General features: G+C 35.6%; 1 protein-coding gene and 1 pseudogene across 2 annotated transcripts in view; one reads left to right on the top strand and one right to left on the bottom strand.

Moving 5' to 3' along the window:
* LOC111153288 (ADAM metallopeptidase domain 10) overlaps nt 1-25101 on the top strand; it is a 133583-nt gene that overhangs the window by 45667 nt on the left and 62815 nt on the right. For both annotated transcript variants that reach the window (XM_022512219.1, XM_022512220.1), the window contains 2 exons: nt 9746-9864; nt 13061-13219. In XM_022512219.1, coding sequence (XP_022367927.1) covers nt 9746-9864; nt 13061-13219 — 278 coding nt within the window. The remainder of the gene's footprint in view (nt 1-9745; nt 9865-13060; nt 13220-25101) is intronic.
* Nucleotides 3993-8993, bottom strand: LOC111153098 (annotated as a pseudogene).

Here is a 25101-nt window from a genome sequence, read left to right as displayed (position 1 = left end):
CCAAGTAGTATTCCATTGCATAGATATAGCACGTCATCTTTATCTTCATCCATTAGTGAACACTTAGGTTTGTTTCCATATCTTGGCTACTGTAAATACTTAAGTGAACATGGGGTCCATAGATCTTTCTGAATTAATATTTGAGATTTTGGTTCAGATTCAAACTCTGATTATATTTGTATGATCTAGGTCATATCAACCTTATTTGATCTGTGAAATTAATAATACAGGTGATCTTTATGATTTTGTATGTTTGATTTATGTTAAATATCTGGATAACTCTTAAATCCTATCATTGTTTTAGTGTTTTTATAGAGGCATGTCTTGGAGTACTGCAGGTTTGGTTCCAGACCACTGCAGTAAAGCAAATATTGCAATAAAGCAAGTCAAATGAATCTTTTGGTTTCCCAGCACATCTGAAAGTTAATGTTTATACTGTACCGTAGTCCATTCAATATGCGATAGGATTATATGTAAAAAAAAAAAGTATATACCTTAATTAAAAAATACTTTATTAAAAAATGCTAATTGCATCATCTGAGCTTTTAACAGGTTGTAATCACTGATCACAGATCACCATAACAAATACAATAATAATGAATAAGTTAGAACTATTGTGAGAATTGCCAAAATGTGACACTGCGATATGATGTGAACAGAAGCTGTTGGAAAAATAGTGGCAATAGACTTGGATGCAGGGCTGCTACAGACCTTCAGTTTGTAAAAAACCACACTATTTGCAAAACATGATAAAATGAAGCACAATCAAATGAGGTATGCCTGGCTGGCTCAGTCAGTTAGAGTATGCAACTCTTGATCTTGGGGTTTTAAGTTCAGGCCCTGTGTTGAGTGTAGAGATTGCTTAAAAATAAAATCTTCAAAAACAAGAGGTATGCCTATATTTAGTAGTTTTGCTTGCCAGTTGTTTAGTTAACATAACATAGTTGCATAAAGTCAGAGGTGTTTACAGAAACTTTTTTTTCCCCTCTCCAATAGATAAATCTACTTATTCTCACATAATGTAAAATACATCTAATCTTGTGTTCTGTGATGATGCCATTGTGGTGGATTCTTCCCCTTGGCTCTCCTTTGTATGGGAAAGACTTAAACTAATGATCTGTTTGTCTTCTTACACAGGGTAAAAGTTACTCATTTTAGCTCAGGTTTTAGTTCTACTTTTATCTTCATTGGGGATTCTCATATATGTGTTTTTGCTTATTTAGGGTAATTGACCTCAAGGACAACAGTTAAGCCTGGAACTAGATCTTTCAAACTGTATAGCCCTAGAATTTCTGGGGTGATTGCCTCAGGTACTGCCCAGTGTGATTCCTGTGGGCTGACTGTGCCCTTTCCCCTTCTACCAACCCATTCATTTTATCCTTTAAAAAAATAGAGATACACACACACACACACACACACACACACACACACACACTTTTTAAAGATCATTTGGAAAAAAGGACTTTTCTGTTTCAAAAAGTGTAGTCATGGAAGTAAACTAGATATTTGACTCATAGTACTGATATTAAATGTTGGCAACTTGTCTTAAAAAATAATTTGGATGGAGACTCAGATCTTTATTAAGAATAAAGTGAATGTTAAGAGATAACATCTAGAGACCTCAGGGGTGTCCTGTTAAGTAGTACATTTTATTTCTAGGAGTCATTGAGCCAGGTCTACCATAGACCTGTTCCATTTAGATATGATAGACCTCTGTTTATGATGATAGTTCTGGTCTTTGGGACTGCTGGATTATACTGATGTACTTTTAAGCAAGGCTTTTGCTCTCAGGGTTCTTCCCTATGTTACCAAGGTACTTCATTAGTTGAGGCTTTTTGTCCTAATATGGCTTCAGTTCAACGGATGTACCCTTTATCTATTGTTGTTTTCTTCTTAGAATCAGAGCCATATTCTCATTAGCCAAAATAGCAGCTGTATGGATAAAGGCAACTTCTTTTTACTCTGTATTCTTAATGTTCTAATATGTAGAAGAGATACTTCTTCATATAAAGATGTAGAGGGTACATAAACTTCCAGAAATTTTTATAGAGTCCTATCCTAAACAAAATTTATTTTGTTTTTTCTGGTACCTCTACTGTTTCTTTAGATGTAGAGTGCTTTTCTAAAGCCTAGAAAGGAAAATCAGCTATTATTATCATATGGTACAACTAGATCCTCAAAACAGTGAAGTTAGAGAATTGGAATCTGTTTGATTTGTTTTTTCAAATTACTGTTATTTGTTAACTGATTTTGCCCTCCTGTAATTTCACTGCATTCTTTACATCTTTACTATAATGCCACTGAGGAAAACAAGAAAGAATTACAGTAGATATACTATAATCAATATGAGGGACAAAATACTGTTGATCAGTAGAATCAGTATAGTGGTTAAATCTAAAGGTAGAAAAACATTCCAGGTGCAAGTAGTGTTCTTTATACAGAGCATCTTTCTTCCCAAAGAAAATCTAAAGTTTTTCTTTGATGACAGTGTGCTATATAATGATAATAATAATAATAAGACTAAACTTACTGAAAGAAACATAGTAAAAGGAGACAGAGGTTAGCCGTAATCTTGAAAGTGGCTTAATCATAAAAAAGAAAATTTCTTATGGTGGTATTATAGAATTTTCAGTGAGAATTAAATAAGGTTATATTTTAATTTCATTATCTTATTTGCATTTGTTCAGATTTTAAAAGATGACTTGTTTTCAGAGACTGATAATACTACATGGCTCGGTGGGTTGGGCCTCTGCCTTCGGCTCAGGTCATGATCCCGGGGTCCTGGGATCGAGCCCCGCATCAGGCTGTCTGCTCAGTGGGGAGCCTGTTTCCCCCTCTCTCTCTCGTTGCCTGCCTCTCTGCCTGCTTGTGATCTCTGTCTGTCAAATTAATTAAAAAAAAAAAAATCTTAAAAAAAAAAAAGACTACCACAGCACTCAGTGTGTATTAGCTTGACTTTTAAAAAAAATATTTTATTTATTTGACAGACAGAAATCACAAGTAGGCAGAGAAGCAGGCAGAGAGAGAGTAGGAAGCAGGCTCCCCACTGAGCAGAGAGCCTGATAATGGGGCTCCATTCCAGGACCCTGAGATCATGACCTGACCCGAAGGCAGAGGCTTATCCCATTGAGCCACCCAGGTGCCCCTAGCTTGACTTTTTAAATCACGTGCTTGAGATGCATTTGTGGTATTGTAGAAAGAGCAAGGTGCAGCAGCTGAATACTGAAGTTCTAGTTCTAATTCTACTCTTGTGACCTTGCGTCATACCCTTTGATAAAAATACTCATCATGACTCCTTTGCAGTGTTACTCTGAGGATAAGATGTAGTAACATAGGTAAAAATGCTGTGAAAATCGTAAACCTATATACATTTGGGAAGATTGTTATAATCTCATTATCTTCGCAATATCACTGTCTGAGTTGGTTCTCTTGGAGCTTTTATCACCAAGAACGATATCTCTGGCCACACAATTTTATCTTATTCTCCAAGTCTTTTGAATACAATGATTTAAAAATTTTACTTATTTATTTTTATTATGGCAAAATAACATATCACTTACTATTTTAACCATTTTTAAGTGAACAATTGCAGTTGTACATTTCATAGTGTTGTGCAGCTACCACCACTATCCATTTTCAGAGTTTTTTCATCTTCTCAAACGGAAACTCTTTTTTCCCCCTACAAGCAGGTGAAACAGTTTTACTTCACAGTTGTCTTTAAGACCACAAAACACTATGTTCTTCATACAAAAAATATTAGTACAGATAACTATACTTTCTAGAAAATGATTATATAGATCCTCAAAGAAAAATGCACACCATTACATGATTTCAGACAAGTTGCTTGGGAAAAACACATCTGGACTGATTCCTAAAACATACCATAAGACCACCCTGCATCTTTTGGTTCAAAGTATAGATTGCTGTCATCAGTACGTGCTCCACATTCTTACATAGTTGGTAATACACATAAAGGCTGGTTGGTTTGTGACTTAATGTTCCATTGGTTCATCAGCCTTTTCTTCAGGTTCATCAGCAGGTTGAACAGGCTGTGCCTTTCTTTGTGGTCTTTCTTCAAGACCTTCCGGGAATGGAGATACATCATCCTCCTCCTAAGTAGTAAACTCAAAGTCTTTACCAACAATTCCAGTGGAAACATTCTTTGTAATTTGGTCCTGTTCTGCATGAAGTGTCTTTTGTAAGGCACGCAGACCATGTTTAACCAGGTCATCAAACCTAGACATATGTCTCTCCAAGTGAGTATAAGCTGATTGAGAATGGGCTCCAGTGGACATGGCTCTACAGTCAAAGTAGTTGGCAAATGGACAGGTTTGGAAAATATGAGGGCCCACAACATCATAACCAACACCATATGGTCTATGGACATATCTTTGTGTTTGTATCTGGGTCTTGCTTCCAATTAGAGATGGAGGACAAGACACAGGAGGAGGTCTTCAAACAAATGCTTTACCCATTAAACAATAATTCCCTGGGGCACCTGAGTGGCTCAGTGTTAAAGCCTCTGCCTTCGGCTCAGGTCATGATCTCAGGGTCCTGGGATCTAGCCCCACATTGGGCTCTCTGCTCAGCAGGGAGCCTGCTTCCTCCTCTGTCTCTGCCTGCCTCTCTGACTACTTGTGATCTCAGTCTGTCAAATAAATGAATAAATAAATCTTAAAAAAAAAAAAAAACCAAAACAATAATTCCCCTTTTCTGCCCTCTCAGCAGTCCCTGATAATCTCTATTTTACCTTCTATCTCTATGAATTTACCTCTTGTAGGTCTCTCAGATGAGTGGAATCATGCCATAGTATGCCTTTTGTGTCTGACTTAGCGAAGTGTTTTCAAGGTTCATTCATGTTGTAGCACATAACAGAATTTCATTACTTTTTAAGGCTGAGTAATCCATTGTATATGTACTCCACTCATATGTACTTTTTTTTTTTTTAAAGATTTTATTCATTTGACAGAGAGATCACAAGTAGTCAGAGAGGCAGGCAGAGAGAGAGGGGGAAGCATGCTCCCTGCTGAGCAGAGAACTGGATGCGGGGCTTGATCCCAGGACCCTGAGATCATGACCTGAGCTGAAGTCAGAGGCTTAACCCACTGAGCCACCCAGGCGCCCCTCATATGTACATTTTAAAAAATCCATCTATCGATGGACAGTTGGGTTGTTTCCATATTTTGCTATTGTGAATAATGCTGTTATTAATATTGGTATACAAGAATCTGTTTGAGTCCCTGATTTTAATTCCTTTGGTTATATATACCTAGCAGTAAAATTACTGGGTCATAATAATTCTGTGTTTGATATTTAATGAACCATCAAACTTTTTCCAGAATACAATGATTTTTTTTAAAATATTTTATTTATTTGACAGAGAGAGATCACAAGTGGAGAGAGAGAGAGAGAGAGAGAGAGAGAGGAGGAAGCAGGCTCCCTGCCTAGCAGAGAGCCCGATGTGGGACTCGATTCCAGGACCCTGAGATCATGACCTGAGCTGAAGGCAGAGGCTTAACCCACTGAGCCACCCAGGCAGCCCCAGAATACAATGATTTTTATAAGGCAGTGGTCACTGTAGTTTTTCTGATCTTTGAACCAAAAGTGTAAACAATTAAGAAACCAGATTATGTTTTCGGATTGTTTTTTATTCAGGGCTTGTTGAGAAACTGGGAAGGTAGAATGTGGTTAGCTAATTATTTTGTAATATGTTATCCAACAGGAATGTTATGAAGAATTTATAATTCATAGAAATATTAAAATAGTGTAAAGATATGTATTAAACAGATGGTAGTGGAATTAAAATTAAAGAATTGGAATTTAATGAATTAATGGAGTAAATTACATCCAGCTTCTAATTATTCTTTCGTAGTTTGTCTATTTCATAGATTGTGATAGACTTGAATTCAATCTTGTTTATTTTTACCATTTACCTGCCATTCAGGCTCACTGTTGTACCATTCCCTCTTCTGTTGATGCATGTTTTAGATGCAATTTAATGTTAATAAAAGCAATGCATTTGGCGGGGGTATGATCTCAGTTCGATTTTTTGTTTCATTATCTATACTGCTACTTGATGGTGAATGGATAATTGAGAACTGATTTTATATATGGTGTAGTCCAATTTAAATCACTATGGAGAATAATGTTTTGTACATGTGAGATGATTTTCTTACACTGCCAGTATCAGGGTTGGAAAGGAACTACTTCAAGTGTTCTTAAATTTTCTCTGTTAACTTCCTCTAGGGTTCCTATGTGCTTAAACAGTTAAAGTGATGTAAAACTATTTTTTGAGGGGTAGGGAGTGTAGCATAGATTATTCTTACACTGAGCTTAACTGTCTTTCTGAAGCTTATACCCCCCTTTTTTGCATATAGAATATACTCTTGCTTATAATGGTTATAGGGTATAATAATTTTGCTGAATAATAAATCTTGAATGATAAATATACTAAAAGCCCTTGGACTTTTAGTGTTTTAGTCCGTTTAGCAAAGATGCTCTTTTTCAGATAGTATTTGTACAGTGAGTTAAAAGTATATATAATGATAAGTTGATGATTTTTCAAAATATTGTCATCCTTCAAAAAATAATGTATTTATTTATAGCTTCATATATGATCAAGAATTTCCTGTTAGTTAACAGAAGAAATTTTATGAAAAGTCAGGATGTGTAGTAAGAATTCAGACAGGATTCCTGTTTGTTCAGGGTAGTCTGTTTTTAACCTTGTCTGCAGAGTTCCCGTTTAGAAGGTATGTTTGATTTTTGATTACTTGTGCCAGGAGATGGAAAACTTAAGGCTCTAAGGATCCTTTTCCTAACCTAGAGTCTTTGTCACAGCCCTGGGAAGCTTTTGGAGTTTTTTGGTGAGAGTTTTAGGCCAGTTGAAAATGAATACAACCTCAAAATAAAGGAGTACCAAGATTGACATGAAATTAAGGAAAATATAAAATAGAAAAAGTTGAAAAAGGGACACAACTTTCTGAAGCTAATGAGTATACCGTTGACCCTTATTTACTTGAAAAATGAATTTTTTCCTTTCAAAATAAACTTTATTGAAGTATAATTTGTATATATATATATTTTAGTGTATGTGCTGCTGAAGCAAGCACAAAGTATAATTTACATAAAATATACAGTTGGCCCTTGAACAATGTGGGAGTTAGGGGCACCAACCCCTTAACACAGCCAAAAAGCCTTATACAACTTTTGACTCCCCCAGAACTCAACTACTGTTGATTATATAATCAGTAAGACTGGAAGTCTTACTGATTATATAAACAGTTGATGAATACTACTTTGTATGTCTTATGTATTATATACTGTATTCTTAAGCTAGAGAAAAAATATTATTAAGAAAACAATACTGTATTATATTTATGGGAAAAAAAATCCATGGGTAAAGTGGACCCATGCACTTCAGATTTGTGTTGTTGAAAGGTCAACTGTACTCATTTCATGTGTGTAGTGTGAGTTAGGTTTTGACAAATGTATATATTTGTGTAACCACCATTCAAATCAAGATATAGAACATGTCTCTCTGAGCAAAAAGTTCCTTCATCCCCTTTTGCTCTTAGTCTCTCTTCACCCCAGACAGCTACCGATCTGCTTTCTGTCACTGTAGATAGGTTTTTGCCGATTCTAGAATTACGTATCTATGAAATTATACTATATATATTCTTTTGTATCTTCACAAAAGTGCATATTTTTAGTAGTTTGGCATTTTTTATTGCTGAGTAGTTTGCCATTGTATGAATAAGCCACAGTCTTTTAAACTCTACTTGTTGATACTAACTGAAAAACTGATTTCCAGTTTTTGTGTATTTTGAATGAAATTGCTATGGACATTTGTGTCCAGTTTGTTTTTGTGGAATTATGTTTTATATTTTCATTTCTCTTGGGGTAGAATTGTGGACCATAGGGTTTTCATGTTTAACCTAAAAAAAACTGTCAGTTTTCTGAAATGTGATTGTACCATTTTATACTTCTACCAGCAATGTGTGGCGGTTCCAGTTACTCTACATCCTACTAACATTTGGGGGTTGCTAATTGAACACTTTGGTTCAGATTCATTGGGGAGAAATTGTGCTATGTGCAGACTCTTTTAACAGTGATAGAAGAGACTTGAAATACGTTTAAGGGTTTAGTAATGATAGCTAATTAGTTGCCATTTATTTTGCAGCTCCTCTGTGCCAGGTGCTGTGTTAATGATTTTACATGTATTATAAGCTATCATCCTTAAAAGGGTTTTTACAAGATAGAATTTATTATCTTTATTTAAGAGATCAGAATCCTGGGCTAGTTGATTTTAGGCATAAGATTTGATTCATAGTTTGATTCAAACCCTAGATTCTTTATTTAATTTCACCTCAGTATTTTGGTCTTTGTCTTTTATAGAGGACCATTGAAAATGAGTAAGATTTCGGCTAAGATCATGGTCTTTTGATATTGGTCATCAGGGGCTTCTCAAGTTAAATTGAGGAAGGTCTAATGATAATTAGAAGAATTAGAAGCCCTAGGGAAAACATATAGAAGTTGAATTGAGTTGTGTGTGTATGTATATGTAAAAGAAAGAGCATACATAGTTACTTTTCTGAGGAGAGTCATTAATATAGATGCCACTTTTTTTTAATGAATCAAATATTTTATTAGTTCAGAAAGGCTCACCCACAAAATATGTATTTATCACTTCAGTTTGTTCCCTGACTGCCACACAGTTTAGCATGATTAAAAATTTTTTTTTTTTTTCTGATCAAAATGACCTCAGTCAGGGCTAGTTTCCTGTCAGCACGCCAACAGCTCAAACACTGAAGTGTCACAACTCTCTTCAAAGTGTCTCTCCCTCAAGACTGGGTACATAATTGAAAGAGCTCAGTACAAAACAAAAATGTGGAACCATTTGTAAAAAAAAATTAAGAATTCCCAGACGGTGGGAGCTGGGCATTAAACCCAGCCATGGCCCTTCCAGTCAGATACTCAGAATGCACCACAGCCATGATGGCAGCCAGGCTCCTCCTGTCTCCTTGTCCTGTCCTTCCGTCATGGAAACTGATGTTTCCTCTCTCCTGCTCTTGTATAACAAAGTGAAAGTAGTTAGAACCTTACCCAAGAGGTGGAGTCTTCCCGACCCTAGTCGTCTTACCACCTTCTTCTTTTTTAAAATTTTATTAATTTTTAAAATTTTTAAAATAAACATATAATGTATTTTTATCCTCAGGGGTACAGCTCTGTGAATCACCAGGTCCACACATCTCACAGCACTCACCACAGCACATACCCCCCACCCCCAATGTCCATAACCACACCACCCTCTCCCAGCCCCCCTCCCCCACTTTTTAATGTATTATTTAAGTTGTGAAAAGTAGGGGAAAATGGCAAAGCTGCAGAATTACTAAAGAGGAAAGACAGGTAGTGGTAAATAATAGTAATTGGGTCAAGAAGCTTGTTTTTATGTCCAAGCAACTTAGTTGCTGTTAAATTAACTTGTTTTACAATGTGGGAATCAGCCTTTTGGCATTTAATTTTTAATATGTCTTAGACAGTTAATGTTTAATTATATATAATTTCGATTTGCATTGTAGCTACTACATTTAATTTTAGAGCAAAATTTTTTAAAGAAAAATCTTGTATATTTCCAGGTAGACAAATGGTATGAAACAGTTTAGATTTTGCAGAATTTTTAACAAAAAATGTTTAAAATTTGGATCCTTTTAATTTCATTTTTTCCCTTTTCCATACTGTTTTGTAGACATTTCAACCTACGAATGAAGCGGGATACATCTCTTTTCAGTGATGAATTTAAAGTAGAAACATCAAATGAAGTACTTGATTATGATACCTCTCATATTTACACTGGACATATTTATGGTAAGTTGAATCTTAGAAGGATCTCTTTCTTTAGTTTTTTCTGTACAAAGAAACACATATATTTTGAGGTATAGGCATATATTTCAGAGAGGTGGGATAATTCCTGAGGAGATTTGAATGTATTATGAAGGGTAACAGTCTTTGAAGAATAAAGTAACCCTTGAACCTATCTCTATATGTATATTTAATATTGAATTACACAGTGCCTGGCTTCTGAAAGATATGTAGTTGTGATTCTCTCAATACCTATGACTGTTAGATTTTTTTTAAAAAGATTTTATTTATTTATTTGAGAGAGAGAAAGAAACAGAGTGAGAGAGCATGAGAGGGGAGGTCAGAGGGAGAAGCAGACTCCCCATGGAGCTGGGAGCCCGATGTGGGACTCAATCCCAGGACTCCAGGATCGTGTGACCTGAGCTGAAGGCAGTTGCTTAACCAACTGAGCCACCCAGGCACCCATATGATTGTTAGATTTTTAAAAAAGTTTTTAATGACTTCTTTAATTTTCTGATCTTCCAAGCAAAGCATTAGCTGTGTTTTATATGAAAAGAGAAGAAACCTAAAGGGGAAAGTGTAAAGATCATCTTAATAGCCCCCCCCCCCCCAAAAAAAGGGAAAAAGAGATTCATAAAAAAACTCTTTTTTGGGCTTTCCCTCTCACAATCTTTTTTGTGTTTTTAACAATGTTTTTTTTTTTTTTTTTTTAAATCAAGACTTTACTGGATAAATGTTACACAACATTCTTTAACATTTAAGTCTTAGCATACTTCAGATGAGAAACAACTTTAGTCATTCAGATCTACAAAATGAAATAGACTTGTGAAGATTCGAAGTATAGACAAAGGTAGCATTGAAGCAAAGCTTAAATATTAAGCAGCTAAAGCAATGAAAAGTGAAATAACAACATGGTATGTCTCAATTTTAAATACCACCAAATTTTATTTGTTAAAAAAATGAAAATGTGGTTTATAACAAAACACTTTGGGAATTTTGTCATGAGAAAAAAATATTTAGATACTTAAAAGGATTGGGAGAGATCAGGTTTTGCCTTTGTATTATTTTTTTTGGTCATTTCCATCACTGTGCAAAGAATTCTAAAGCTTCAGTGTTGTACAGCCTACCGTGGCATGAAGTTATCTGTTTCCTGAAGTGAGCTTGAAAGGTACTGCTGGTGTTCAATCTCAGAACAAGATGGACCCCAGCCTTAGCCCTAGGGCTGTGAAGAACAGGGGGCCACAGAGGTACACATAATCTTTAGAGCTACCTGCTGCTCCAGTTTCTGAACTGACTTTTTCAGATTTGATCAGATGTGTATAATGACTTCATGAAGATTTCCAAAAAGACTTTAGAGTGTGTTCCAAACTACTGTGTTCACAATTCTAACAAATTTCCCTTACTAAACTGATTAAGAAGGTAATAGGGCGGGGCGCCTGGGTGGCTCATTGGGTTAAAGCCTCTGCCTTCCGCTCAGGTCATGATCCCAGGGTGCTGGGATCAAGCCCCACATGGGGCTCTCTGCTCAGCAGGGAACCTACTTCCTCCTCTCTCTCTGCCTGCCTCTCTGCCTACTTGTGATCGCTGTCTGTCAAATAAATAAAATCTTTAAAAAAAAAAAAAAAGAAGGTAATAGGGCGATGGGGAGTACACTTAACCCAAGAAAAAGTTACATTTGACAGTTTAGTAGTATGGAAAGTACAGTCAAATCTTCTGGAGATATTAGAGAGGTTCAAAATACTGTTATAACTGTATATTAATAAATACTCAAGATGATTCTCAGTTATTAAGACAAAGTTAACTGAAAGTTAAATTTCATTTCTATATATTAGATCTTCACTCAAAATCATAACATTATGGAAAATTAAGTTATTAAAAAATTTTCTTATTTTTTATTCCAGATAAATGAGGCATTTCTGTACTTAGAGTTTCTTACTTGTAGATGAAACTTTGTTAATAAATTAAAAATTTTCTGTAAAGTGTTTTTCCATCAGTCTAAACTTTCGATATTGAACCATTATTCCTTTGATCATTTATCTTTCTCGGCAGAAACTTTGTAGTGTCTACCTTTCTTTGCTAGGTGATGGTCAAGAAGAGTATAAGACTAAATGAGTTTGCATATAGAAATCATGTTTAAAATACCAGTGTCTTGGGTTCTTAACTTTAGTCCTAAGTTAATTCACTGTCAATTAATTAATGTTACTCTGCAATTTAGAAATTGTGGAGAGCCTGATACTTATTTTAATGAGAAAATTTTAACAGGTAAATTTAACTTTTAATGCACCATCCTCCTACTTTTCATTTCTTCATATCATTTGATGGCTGACGCTCAGTTTTTCTTTGTGAATATCTCAAAATAGCCTTTTTATCCTGTATTTTCTTTCACTAGAGAAGTATAATTGATGGGACAGTATTACAAATTACAGAGGATTGTTGGTATGCTTTTGTTCAAACTACTTCTGAAATATTTGATACTTACTTATTTTAAAAATATATTTATAAAAAAAGGAAGCCAAAAGTTTCATGCAGATTATGTCAGGTGGGAAAAGAACTTTTTTACTTATGATGATTAGAGCAAAAACTCAAAAGATACTTTATTTTCTTTCTTTCTTTCCTTCCTTCCTTCCTTCTTTCCTTTTTTCTTTTCTTTCCTGTCCTTTCTGTCTTTCTTTCTTTCTTTCTTCTTGAACTAATGACCCTGTGAGATCAAGACCTGAGTTGAGATCAAGAGTCAGAAGCTTAACTGACTGAGCCACCCAGGTGCTCCTCTAAAGAAACTTTAATATCTGTGTTTTGGAAGTGCATATTTTATCAGTGGATCTGCTTGCCTCTTTCCGAGTTTAAGTTAATTTAACAATTATTTATTGAATGACTATTAAATTCTTGCCAGGTACTGTACTTAGATGCTGGGAATGTGATTGTCAATGAAAAAGACGTTCTCTTCTCACTGTTGTTATCTAGTAATTGTACAGACTTTAACTAAGTACTAGTTGCTGTTCACATCTCAAATTCCGCTTGATATATTCTTTGTGAAAATTAATTTCCCCAATAAATTTGTATTCAAGTTTTTAAAATATGTAAGAAAAGGGGCGCCTGGGTGGCACAGTGGGTTAAGATATATAAGAATGGCTTTTTAAAGGGGAACGAATTTAACATTTACGTGAAAATTAATTTTCCAAGTGTTTGTTGCTTTCATTAACAGGTGAAGAAGGAAGCTTTAGCCATGGGTCCGTTATTGATGGAAGATTTGAAGGATTCATCCAGACTCGTGGTGGCACATTTTATGTTGAGCCAGCAGAGCGATATATTAAAGACCGAACTCTGCCCTTTCATTCTGTCATTTATCATGAAGATGATATTAGTAAGTACTTAAATTTTATTAAGTAGCCTTCTGCAAAAAGACATATAAATAGTTAAAAGTATGAAGAGATGTGAGTCCTGAACTGTTTTCTCTCCTAAGCTATTAATCAGGCTAGAAAAGAGTTTCACAGCCAGAGTCTCAATTTAACAAATAGTAGACCTGTATGAAGAGTTGATTTCTTTGTCAATCCATGCCTACTTTGTTGATATAGTACAACCAGTTCTATTTGAACTGAGTCAGCCAACTCTGATTGAATTGGAAATTCTATATTCTGATAATCAGTCAGTCATTTAATGCTATAATGCCTTTGTGTGTGTGGCTTTCCTGTGAAATTTCCTGTAAATTTCAGGGTGGGTATTTGTGTAGTACTGTAGTATTTAAGGACTATTTTAGATATTTTTGTATCTCTAAGTCCTTTGAGTATTTCTTTTTGGAATCTTGAAATAATTTTATTTTAGCTTGGTGAGATTCTAGGTTTATCATGATGGATTTTGTCCTCTACCCTGGTTTTTACATGATGGTAATTTGTTGGGAGAATTCTTTTTCCGCATTTTAAGAGTAGAAAATGTACTTGTACTTCACTGTTTAATTTTACCATTGTTCATATATTCACAGTCATCCAATCACGAGAATGCTTTAATGAAATACCACAGAAATACATTCCTCTAATTTATAATGCCTCTTGAATACTCATATTTTATTTTTGACTATAATTAGACTAGTCTCATTTTTTGCCTATTTTCCTAACTTGGCAACTTCCTTCTGGCTTCATTTTCCATTCTACAGCCAGGAATTTATTGTCAGTAATTTCATTCTCACTCTTAATAATGTGCTGGAAAGCCTAACCATCTTGGCTTTTTGCTCTATCAGCTCTGACAGTTTCCATACTTCTTCAGTCTGTCCAACTGCTTGTTATCTCTGATGTTGGATTGCTATAGAAAATAGCATAATTATTCTAGATAGGGTGCATTTATGATTTTAGCTACTTGCTAACTCACAAATTCATTAATGCTACTTGCTTATATCTATATATACATATTTTTAATGCTATTTGCCTATATTTATTCATCCCTGTTTGATTCCTTTTCTAGTTTACCCTCCTGGTGTTTCAGACTTTTCTCAAGCTCCATGCTACAGTCCTTCCTCACAAGCTGGAATATGAATGCGTTTGCCTTCCTTTCTTTCTGCCAACAGAATTACTATCTACTTGATTTGTATGTTACTTTGTAATTTTTTTTAGTAATTTAATCTTCTTGCAGGTTTACCTTTCCTGTCAGGGTATACAAGTTCTCCAAATGTGATTTCTGTTTCTTTTGCTCCTTTAACATTCCAAATTTTATTTAATATCTGGAGCAGATTCTTTATAGACATCTAATGAAATCTTGAAACATTTTCCTTACAATGTTTTCTCAAAATCAAACAAGGCCTTATGGGAAAGGGAGAGGAAGAGAGTAATGGACAGATTTTGAACTCCTGTTTTTATTTGTATTGTGATCAAACTTTATCCTTTGCTGATTTACGCTTCCCATAAGTTATGATTTCTATTATTATTATTCTCTCTCATTTCCTTCCTTCTCCTGTCTACTTGTAAGTAGGTCGAGCATATTCTGCTCTTTTTTGCATTTTTATTGCTTCCTGTCCTGTAATTGCATTTTTCCACTTTCCATCTTATAGTAACTTCCAAATACCTTCCTTTACGTCAACTTTTCTTTTCCCCCCAAAATGACAAGTTAGCTTGGAGGATCAGTGACATTGGATGTGACTGTGTTCTATTCCTTTTGGCATTTAATTTTACCATCGATTTTGTTTCTTGTTTTTTACTTGTCCTATTAAGATATAAGTTCATTAAGGGGCACCTGGGTGGCTCAGTGGGTTAAGCCTCTGCCTTTGGCTCAGGTCATGATCTCAGGGTCCTGGGATCGAGCCCGGCATTTGGCTTTCTGCTCAGTGGGGAGCCTGCTTCCCCCTCTTTCTCTGCCTGCCTTTCTGCCTACTTGTGATCTCTCTCTCTGTGTCAAATAAATAAATAAAATCTTAAAAAAAATATATATATATTCATTAAAAAAAATAATGTTCATGCTAAGGAGACCTTTTCATGTTGTTATTATTATATACCAGTAGTGGTATTAGAGCTTAAAAATAGTAATGTTTAGAGCGACTTTGTTTGTAATTTTTTTTTTCAGCTATTTAAAAATGTAAAAATCGGGCGCCTGGGTGGCTCAGTGGGTTAAGCCGCTGCCTTCGGCTCAGGTCATGATCTCAGGGTCCTGGGATCGAGTCCCGCATCGGGCTCTCTGCTCAGCAGGGAGCCTGCTTCCCTCTCTCTCTCTCTCTCTGCCTGGCTCTCCCGTTTATTGTTAAATCTTCCTCTGAAAAAAAAAAAAAAAAACTTTAAAAAAAAAAAAATAAATAAAAATGTAAAAATCTTCCTTCATTTGAATAGCAGACCAAACAACTGAGTTGTTGAGCAGGCTATAGTTTGCTTACCCCTTCCTCTTCTAGAGGATGGGTGGATAACTTACTTTTAACTGGCTCTTTAACTTCTCTGTGTAGAATACCTAAGGTTATGGTACTGGTAGTTGTAGTAGTAGTAAAAACAGTCATTAACTGTGTGTCCTGGCACTATGTAAAATTATTTGCTTACATTACTTCATTTAATCTTTATAGTAACACCATAAAGTATACTAGGCACACATATCATATCCCCTTTTCCCCGGCTTTATAGATGAGGGAAATTAAGGCTTAGAAAACGTACATTACTTGATAATCGATTTTGTGTTCTTCACCATGTGCTCGTCTGCCTCACTCACGGAAGAAAGCTGTAAACTAAACATTACTCCAAGGACTTCTGAGGCTTTTGTGAAATCTGTAAGCCTTTCTAAAATGACACGTTTGCATCTATTGTTGTTTTAAGCTAAATGCTTTCCTCACTATATTTAGCAGTGGATGTTCTACTTTATTATTTTTTTTAATTTTTTATTATCTTATTATTATTATTTTTTTTAGATTTTATTTATTTATTTGACAGACAGATCACAAGTAGGCAGAGGCAGGCAGAGAGAGAGGGGGAAGCAGGCTCCCTGCCAAGCAGAGAGCCTGAGGCGGGGCTCCATCCCAGGACTCTGAGATCATGACCTGAGCCAAAGGCAGAGGCTTAACCCACCAAGCCACCCAGGCGCCGTGGATGTTCTACTTTATATCTAATTAAGAAGGAAAGGACATTCCTTTAATATATATTAGTATTTTCATATAATTTGCTTAAGTGCCAATAATTTATTTTCACAGCTGAATTACTGTGTGATTGTTTAGATCACTGTGTATATGCTTAAGTAAATTTAGTATCCCTGTATGTTTATTCTCAGCAGAAGCAAATGAAAGGTGAAGTATATATACCAACTTAGGGTAGGCATTCTGATGAGAGTTTGGCTATCCTTCTTTTAATACCGTTTTTGCAACTATAGGCATAAATATATGAAGCCACCATGGAAAATGATATTGCTGTTCTGGAGAATCTTAGGGAATATGGCTTCTGAGGCAGTACCAGAACACAGAGACAATTTGCAGTGAAAATGTTCAATAACTTCTCTAGGTGCTTTGATATTTATAGGTGATGGTGATAACCACATGTATTTTATCAGCTTTAAATTCACACTTGTTCAATTCTGTACTTAGGTAGTAAAAAGCACTTTCTCCTAAGACATAGAAGTATGAACAGTTATGGCAAGGTAAGAATACCACTTAGTCCTTTGTTCATAGTTAATTTGGAGATCAGATAGGTAATCTATATAAGCAGTATTGCTATCTTACATATTTATATTCAGACATTATACTAGGAATTCATTGATATGGATATAACTGGTTTTAGCACCTTAGGGAGTCTTATAATCATGGATTTAAAGGTGACCTTGTAGATCAACTGGCTAAAAGGGTTTCAGGGTTTAATTTATTTGCTCAAGATCATAACAGCAAGTTAGTTGCAGACATGGTAGGGAGAAAGCACAAGGAAGGGGTAATGTGTCAGAGAACTGAGGCATGCCATATGTCTGAGAAAGGAGTTAGAAGGGAAATCAGGATGATGCACTAGAATAGCTTCGTGATCTTATGGGAAGGTCTACTTTTTTTATGCAGGTAAGTAGGTCTCATTTTCTGTGTATAAAATGAAGGTGTTAGACCAGATTTTTAATATCCCTTATCTCTTCTAAAATTGGATGATGTCTAACTACTTTTCCTCTAGAGCTGGAAATATTTTTGATTTTGCTGATCATCAAACGACTATATAAAACATTTTTGCCTGTTAATGAAAAAGATGTGTGCCCACCATCATTACATTTTTTTTAAATAGTTGCATAATATTCTGTTGTTTCATTGGTGATATATTACTTACCAACCGTCAACTAAATGGACATTTAGATTGCTTCCCCTTTTTTACTATTAAACATTGCTGTGGTATACATTATCTTCAAAACTGCTTATGTAAAGTATAATATTTAGTATTTTTTTTGACATTTGTATACATCTGTGAAACTGTTACCATAATCAATATAGTGTAGTGTATGTATCCATTGCCCCCAAAAGGTTTCCTCCTACTCTGTGTAATCCTTCTCTTCTTCTCAACAATTCTTTTTTCAGGTACAAAAGTGCAGGCTAGTTTGCACTTTGTAGAATTTTATGTAAATGCACTTATATCTTATGTAGTCTAAAAAAATCTGGCTTCTTTAGCACAGTATTTTTGAGATTCATCCATATTGTTTGTTTATATTAATAGTGCATTCCTTTTTATTGATGTAGTATTTAATTGTGTGGATAACATCTTTATGCATTTGCTTGTTAATAGACATGTTTTGGGTTATCAAAAATTAAAAAAAATAAAACAACTCTAAAGCTTTTGATAAACTCATCAACTATTGATTGATTAAACATTTTACATGTGATAAATTTTGAAAAAAGACAAGAGGATGTAACAAACACTAAGGGCTTTTACTCTCTTGGTCTAATACCTGAGGTCTAGAGAGGGGACATTTTGGAAATTTAAGATGAGCCTTGTGGAAACAAGAGAGCAGAAGGAACATTCATCTTATGCGAGTTGTATATAGATTCTGTCTCCCCCAAACCAGTACTCATCCTTCAAATTCAGTTCAGAAATAATCTAGAAGCCTTTCTGGCTCCTCACTTCTGGCTGTACCTCTCTTTACTGTTGTCGATGTGTTGGTGAGTCCTCGCTGTGTTTTGAATTCAGCAGTTTATGGGTCATTGGTCCATGTGATTGATCTCTGGGAAGAGGCGTGGAAGGAAAACAGCTGTTGACTGGATGAGTACATTAAATTCAACCAATATTTAACATTTTATTAACTGTGGATGATTGCAACAACACTTCACACTTAGGGAGTTAATATTTAAATGGATACTTGTTTATATGTCTACACCCCAGCTAGACTGTGAGCTCTTTGAAGGGTCTGTACTCTTTGTCTGTGTATTCTTGTGTTGCTTATGTTTGGTAACTAATAGTTTTTTCTCTCTCATTGCTTGTTGTATAAATAAATTAATGCAGTTAAGAATAAGATTGACATACAACTTGGAAATTTATGTGCATACATGCCTTAATTTTGAACAAGGTCTGTGTTCTAGTGGATCTGTAAGGTAGTTAGAGATTTAGAGCACACTTTCATGTGGAAACAGTTTTTGGTTGCAGGCAGCTCCTACTTACCGCAGGTGGAATGAAGGCTAAAAGGAGGCTATTGGAGTCAGCAGTTTACAGATCTTTGGTTAATGGATGACCTTTGAAGAGGAATGGAAACCAGCTGCTGACTGAGAAATTAAATTCAACAAGTGTTTATTTATTTGTCCATGTACGGGAAGGATTAAGACTTAAAAAAGAAATCCATCAGGGGAATTTTCAGTCAGTAGTCTAGTCAGAATGTGATAAATGCTTAACCAAAATGCCATCAAAGCATAGAGGGTATTACAAACTGAAGGAGCCTTAGGGATACTTAGGAAGACGTCTTAGGGGAGATGGCATTTGACTTGAACCTTGAACATAGGGTAGACTTTTGGCTGTTAGAAGTAAGAATCTCTGAAGACAGAAGAAAGGTAGTTGTAACTCTGGTTGCAGTAGTATTTGTTTTTAGCTGCTGCAGCTCAGGAACTTCAGAAAGGAAAGGAAACTGGCATTTTCTTTGCCCCAGACTCACCCATTTTCTGTGTATAGGGGTATAATGCCAGATTGAATAAATGGAAATAATGGTCATATTAAACCAGTGTGTTACAAGCTTTCATTGCAAGTTTTAGTTGTTTTACAGGTGTAATGATTAATCTGAGTGCAGTTGACATGTGATTAATTTACTAATATCATCTGAGTGCCTAATTTGTATAAGACACTTTCAGATGCTGTGGACAGAAAGGTTCTTTTTTTTTTTTTTTTCTTTAAGATTTTATTTATTTACTTGTTAGAGAGAGAGAGCATGAGCACAGGCAGACAGAGTGGTAGGCAGAGGCAGAGGGAGAAGCAGGCTCCCCGCTGAGCAAGGAGCCCGATGTGGGACTCGATCCCAGGACGCTGGGATCATGACCTGAGCCGAAGGCAGCCGCTTAACCAACTGAGCCACCCAGGCGTCCCGACACAAAGGTTCTTATCCTAATACATCTTAGAGTCTAGTGGTTCTGTTTATAATTGAGCAGAATAATAGAGCAACATTGCTCCTCTTGACCTTATGCCCATGATCTACTTGGCCCCCAACACTAACCCTTTCTTCTTAAAAACCAGAGGTGGGAAAGGACATGCCTGGCCCATCCCATCTCTCTTTCCTGGGTGATCAGTGTTGTGACTGCAGGTGAAAAGGGAGACAGACCACCTTTAGTTTCCTCTCTGTCCCAGGGACAATCATACTATGCTTCTCTTCCCGTGCTTTCCCCACCCTCTGGAGAGACTGGATGTGGGGAATGGAGACAGGGTGTTCAGGAGAAAGGGACTCCTGTCTCCTGGAGTTCAAAGAGAGAAGGACATTTGGGTTTGCCCTAGCCATTCTTTTATTTCTCTACACTCATCCTCTCTCCTTAAAAAAAAAAAAAAAAAAAAAAGCCCACTTCTTCCTTTTACTCTTCTTCAGTGAATCTTTGTTAATTTTTGATGGCTTTGGGGATAAACAGCATTTTCGTGGGCAAGAACCCTACCTACCTACTATCCAGATATTAACAACTTTCTGTTCATTGTGAAGTCAGTCTATCTTAAATTCAATTACGATAATAAAAGTTAGATTATTTCATTGGATTTGGTGATTTATAGCATGTTATTGGAGACATTACACCAAATTTGAGATCTCATAACTGAGGCCTTGGACTTTGCAATCCGATTTTTAACCTGCCAGTCACACAGAGGTGAGGAAAGCCTCACTGGAAATAGTGAGGATGCAAGGGGATGCAAGGTCTACTACACTAGTTAGTATGTAGTGAGAAGTGGGTGTTTTTTATGCACCAGTTCTGTTGGACAGAGTATCTAAATGGTAAATATTTCCTTCTTCCTGGAGTGGATGATTGAGAGTTAATTAGAACTATTTCCTGCTTGAGGTGGCATCACAATATATGTATTATTTATATTTGCCCCTTCTACAGCAGAACAAAAGCAAGAGGTTGGTATGCAAAAGAACTGGAAGATGGGCAATAGATTTAAAGCCGATCTTTGTTTTAAATAGGCTGAATATTCTACACCAATGATTCATTCTTTGTGAAAGAATATGCTGTTTGGCCTTTTCAGGGGAACTACAGTGCATCCTATGATTTAGCATCACAATGAGGGCTTATTCATTAGTTGAACAATGGCTTTTTCTAGAAATGGGGATTATATTGTCAGTAATTTTAGAGGGAAAATGTCATTGTCCATTTTCATAGTTAATGTGGTGACCAGGGTAAATAGGTCTTTTAGAAGTTTTGAAAGTATATAGGAGGAATTTTACACTTGATTCCTTTTTTTTTTTTCTGTTGGGACAGTTCTGTGCTAACAGAATTTGAAGCATGTATAAATACTGTTTTGTTGCTTTGGAAATGTCTTTTTTTATCTTAAATATCAAACTTTCTGAAAGTATATCTGTCTCTAGTTTATGGTATATAAAATACAATTTATAAAGAGATAAAACACTACATTTTTCTTTTTAGATATTCTAATTTTTCTAATATTTTAAACTATGGTGTACTAAATAAAATTTTTAAAAAATTTTTCATTCCCCTATACATTTATAAGTAATAATTAGAGTTTTAGTATATTTAATAAGAGGGTATTAGTATTTTCATATTTAAAAGTTGTTAAGGTTGGGAACAATTGTAACTTTATCCATTGATATGAAGATCACTTTGCATAGTTTCAGCTGACGTGGTCAGTTTTACTGCTACCACTAATGAGGCAAAGCAAGGGGTGCCTATCATTAACTGGGTAAATAGGATAGAGAATGGACTCTGGAAATATAGTGTCATTGCAAGGAAGCATAAGTGAACTGTTAGAGGTTACAGATGATTATTTTTGAGTGAGAATAGTTATAGTTACCGGTTTTCCCCAGGCCCATTCAGTTGCAGGGGTGCAGGTAGAAAGTTCATTTTAAACAGGATTTGGGTGAGAGGTGGGGTAGGGGGGCAATGAAGTTTTAAGGCAATACAATGAAGTAATTATAATAATAATAATAATTGAATATTGGCTTTAAACTGAATAAACAGAAGAAAGAGAATATCCAGTGATAGTGAACAAGGTGGTAACATTGGTAGATTGAAAGATCTTAAGTGGTGTTGCAGGATTGTTGCAGGGAATTTTCAGAAAAGATAATTGGTGGAAAGAAAGTAGGATGTGCAAGTTGAGATTATTAATGGGTTTCAGTTATTAGTAATGACAGGTTCAAAAGAATGTAAACGAGATCTTGATGTAGGAGAAGATCATTGGAGAAAAGGCGGTGTAAGTGTACTGGAAGAATCATCGATATTATTGGAATCACTAAGAATTATGTTGGGGTGATGTCAGAGAGATAGGAGCTAGAAATAAGGAAATAAAGGGAAGTAGTGACCTAGGGACAGCAAATGCCTCTAATGAGTTAGAGTAGTTGCTGATATAGTCTCATGACTATAAAAACTAAGTCACAATGAGAATAGTCCTGATGGTCCTAAGGCAGAAAGTGGTAGATGGTTTTGAGTCTTTAGTGACATGAGAGGCAGGGAAATGTTTTCTCAGGAATAGGAAGAGTTCTTGGGTTCCCCCTTGATTCTTGCTGGAGTTGAGTAATGCGGCAGGAGTCTCTTGACCTCTGCTAGATGATGGACCAGGGGAGGTGATATTGTGAAATGTCTGTATTCTCTTGGTTCCAGCCAAACGCAGCTTTTTGAAGGTATGACGGCACAGAGCAATCTTATTTTAGGCTGCCTTTTACCCCTGGGGAATGATGGCCTGCAAGGTGGTGGTTCCGTTCTTGTTTCTGCTGGCTTCCTTTCACCTGCTGCTGCTATTAGCCTATAGATGGTGTGCTGTTACACTAGTGTTTGTTTGACTTCTGACTGCGGAGGACTGGTGGGAAGAAATCCGTTCTAATATCGGCTATATATACAGTGTCAGCAAATATATATGTGTGTGTATACCTGTATATGTTTATGTCCATAAATATATTAGCTTTATATATTTCATCATGTAGGTGAGATACCCATTAAGCAGTACTTGTTTGAGTACCCTAATCTTAAATGTGCAGATGCTCAGCATCAGTGCCAATATATTGATGACAACAGAGTGTCACTGTTTCTAGTATTACTAATATCTGGAAAGTATTTATATTTTATTGGGTTACTACATAATAGAGACTGCTGAATATGTATAAATCAGACATGTATATTCTTCTTTGGCTTCCCTTATCATCACACTAAAGAGAATGATGTTACAGTTGTTTAAGACAGGGATATTTTTGTTTTGTTCCTGAATTCAGTAAGATACTCATTTAAATGCTGTGCACATTCACTGGTTCAAGTGTTTGGAAGTATAAAATTCGTTCTTCCAGAAATACTTTGTAGTAGCTGTTTTGTGCCTGTGTAGAAACCGATTCAAAATATATTTCTTAGTATTTTATTGGGAAAGATTTTATTTATTTATTTAAGAGAGAAAATGAGCATGAGCAGGGGGAGGGGCAGAGGGAGAGGGAGTGGCAGAAATCTATGCTGAGCAGGGAGCCTGATGCAGGGCTTGAACTTAGGACCACAAGATCATAACCTGAGCTGAAGTCAGGTGCCCAACCAACTGAGCCACCCAGGTGCCCTTCTTTGTTTTGAGTGGAGGTACATCCTAATTCCTCTCATGGTCAGATTATGATATTTGTTATTTCTCAAATTTGAAAAATATCAAAGATATTAACTGATTTATGTATTGAAGTATTATAATTAAACTATATTATGTATCAAAGCAAAAATGTTATTTTGACATATTATGTGGTGGACTTAAACCACATTGCTAACAAGCTTCACAGCTCTTTTTACTTTTTTAAAACTGAAAATCTTGCATTGAGTAAATCTTCTTAAATTGTTTGAACAGTGAAAATAGCACATTTCTCTAAGCATGAGAAATATTTTATCTGGGTGTTACAGAGTTTACAAGTTTCTATCTTTAGCTAAAAGTGGAATTATTACTGTGTGTATGACTCTTCAACTTAACTGTATGTCTGTATTTTTGGCAAAAGTTCTATCTGGGGATGAGTAAAAACTAGTTATAAATGAAAACATTCAGAAAATGACAATAAATACTAACATTGCTAAAGAATATCTGATATGCTAGCCTAAGATTATTTTAGTACTATGATTGGAAAAATTTGCCAAATGCCATTGGGAGAGCAGGTATAAAATTAGTTTTTCTCTCTTTGATGAACATTTTCACTGTCTGTTAAGGCAGTGCTAGCTGCAGTACCAAATAGCCCCCAAATTCAGTGACAAAATGCCCTAAAAGCTCATTTCACTAAGTAACAGTTTAAGGTGAGTATTCCTCATCAGGCAGCTTCTCTTCAATAAATAATTCAGGAATCCAGGGTACTTTATTTCATGCTATTTCCAGTTTGTCTCCCGTCAGCCATTCAGAAGGGCAGAGAGCGTGGAGTATCCTGTCTTGTGCACTTCATTGCTGCTCATGCTCCTTCAACTTGAACTTGGTTATATGTCACACCTAACTTGGAAGGGAGCTGGGAAATTCAGTGTAGCTTTGTATGCAGAATAACGAGGACCTATTGGTCAATGGCTACCAAACTATACCAAGAGTAAAAAATTTTTTTTTTTTCAAATAGGATTTTTGAATAGTTAAAGACCTTTTTTTTAATTGGCTAAATGATATACTGATTTGGAGGGTCTTTGGAGACATTTATGTATTTTGGTAAACAAATTATTCCCTCTGCCCCCATATTTCTTTCTTTAGTTCTGTCTTTTCTTCCTTTCCTTTCTTCTTTTCTTTTTGGTAGTGGTGAGGCATGTGGGATGGCGAGACCAGGTATGGTAGATTTTTATGGAAAGTTCATCTGAAAATTGATTGTAATGATTTAATCACAGGGCTTGTCTTTTGAAAGGCTAAGAAGTAAAATAGTTTTTTATTTGGGAGTGGTGTCGTCGGGTGTCCATGCTTGTGTGTCTATGCTAATGTCTCTTTGTGAGAGATAGCAATTTGGGCTTGGGGGTTATTAAGATGGTTTTAAGAAATGTCACAATAAAATCAGAATTGTAGTATAAAATAGTTCTTTTTTTAAAGTTTTAATTTTAATTCCCATATAGTTAACATACAGCATTATATTAGTTTCAGGTGTCAAAATAGCTTTTTTGTGTGTGTATACTGGGAGATGTCTAATTCAACTATAAGAATTTCATCAAATGGGGGGTGCCTGGGTGGCTCAGTGGGT

Source organism: Enhydra lutris, unplaced genomic scaffold, assembly GCF_002288905.1.
Source record: "Enhydra lutris kenyoni isolate GAN:26980312 unplaced genomic scaffold, ASM228890v2 scaffoldscaffold31, whole genome shotgun sequence".
Classification (NCBI taxonomy): domain Eukaryota; kingdom Metazoa; phylum Chordata; class Mammalia; order Carnivora; family Mustelidae; genus Enhydra; species Enhydra lutris.
This window is presented reverse-complemented; position numbering and strand designations above follow the sequence as displayed.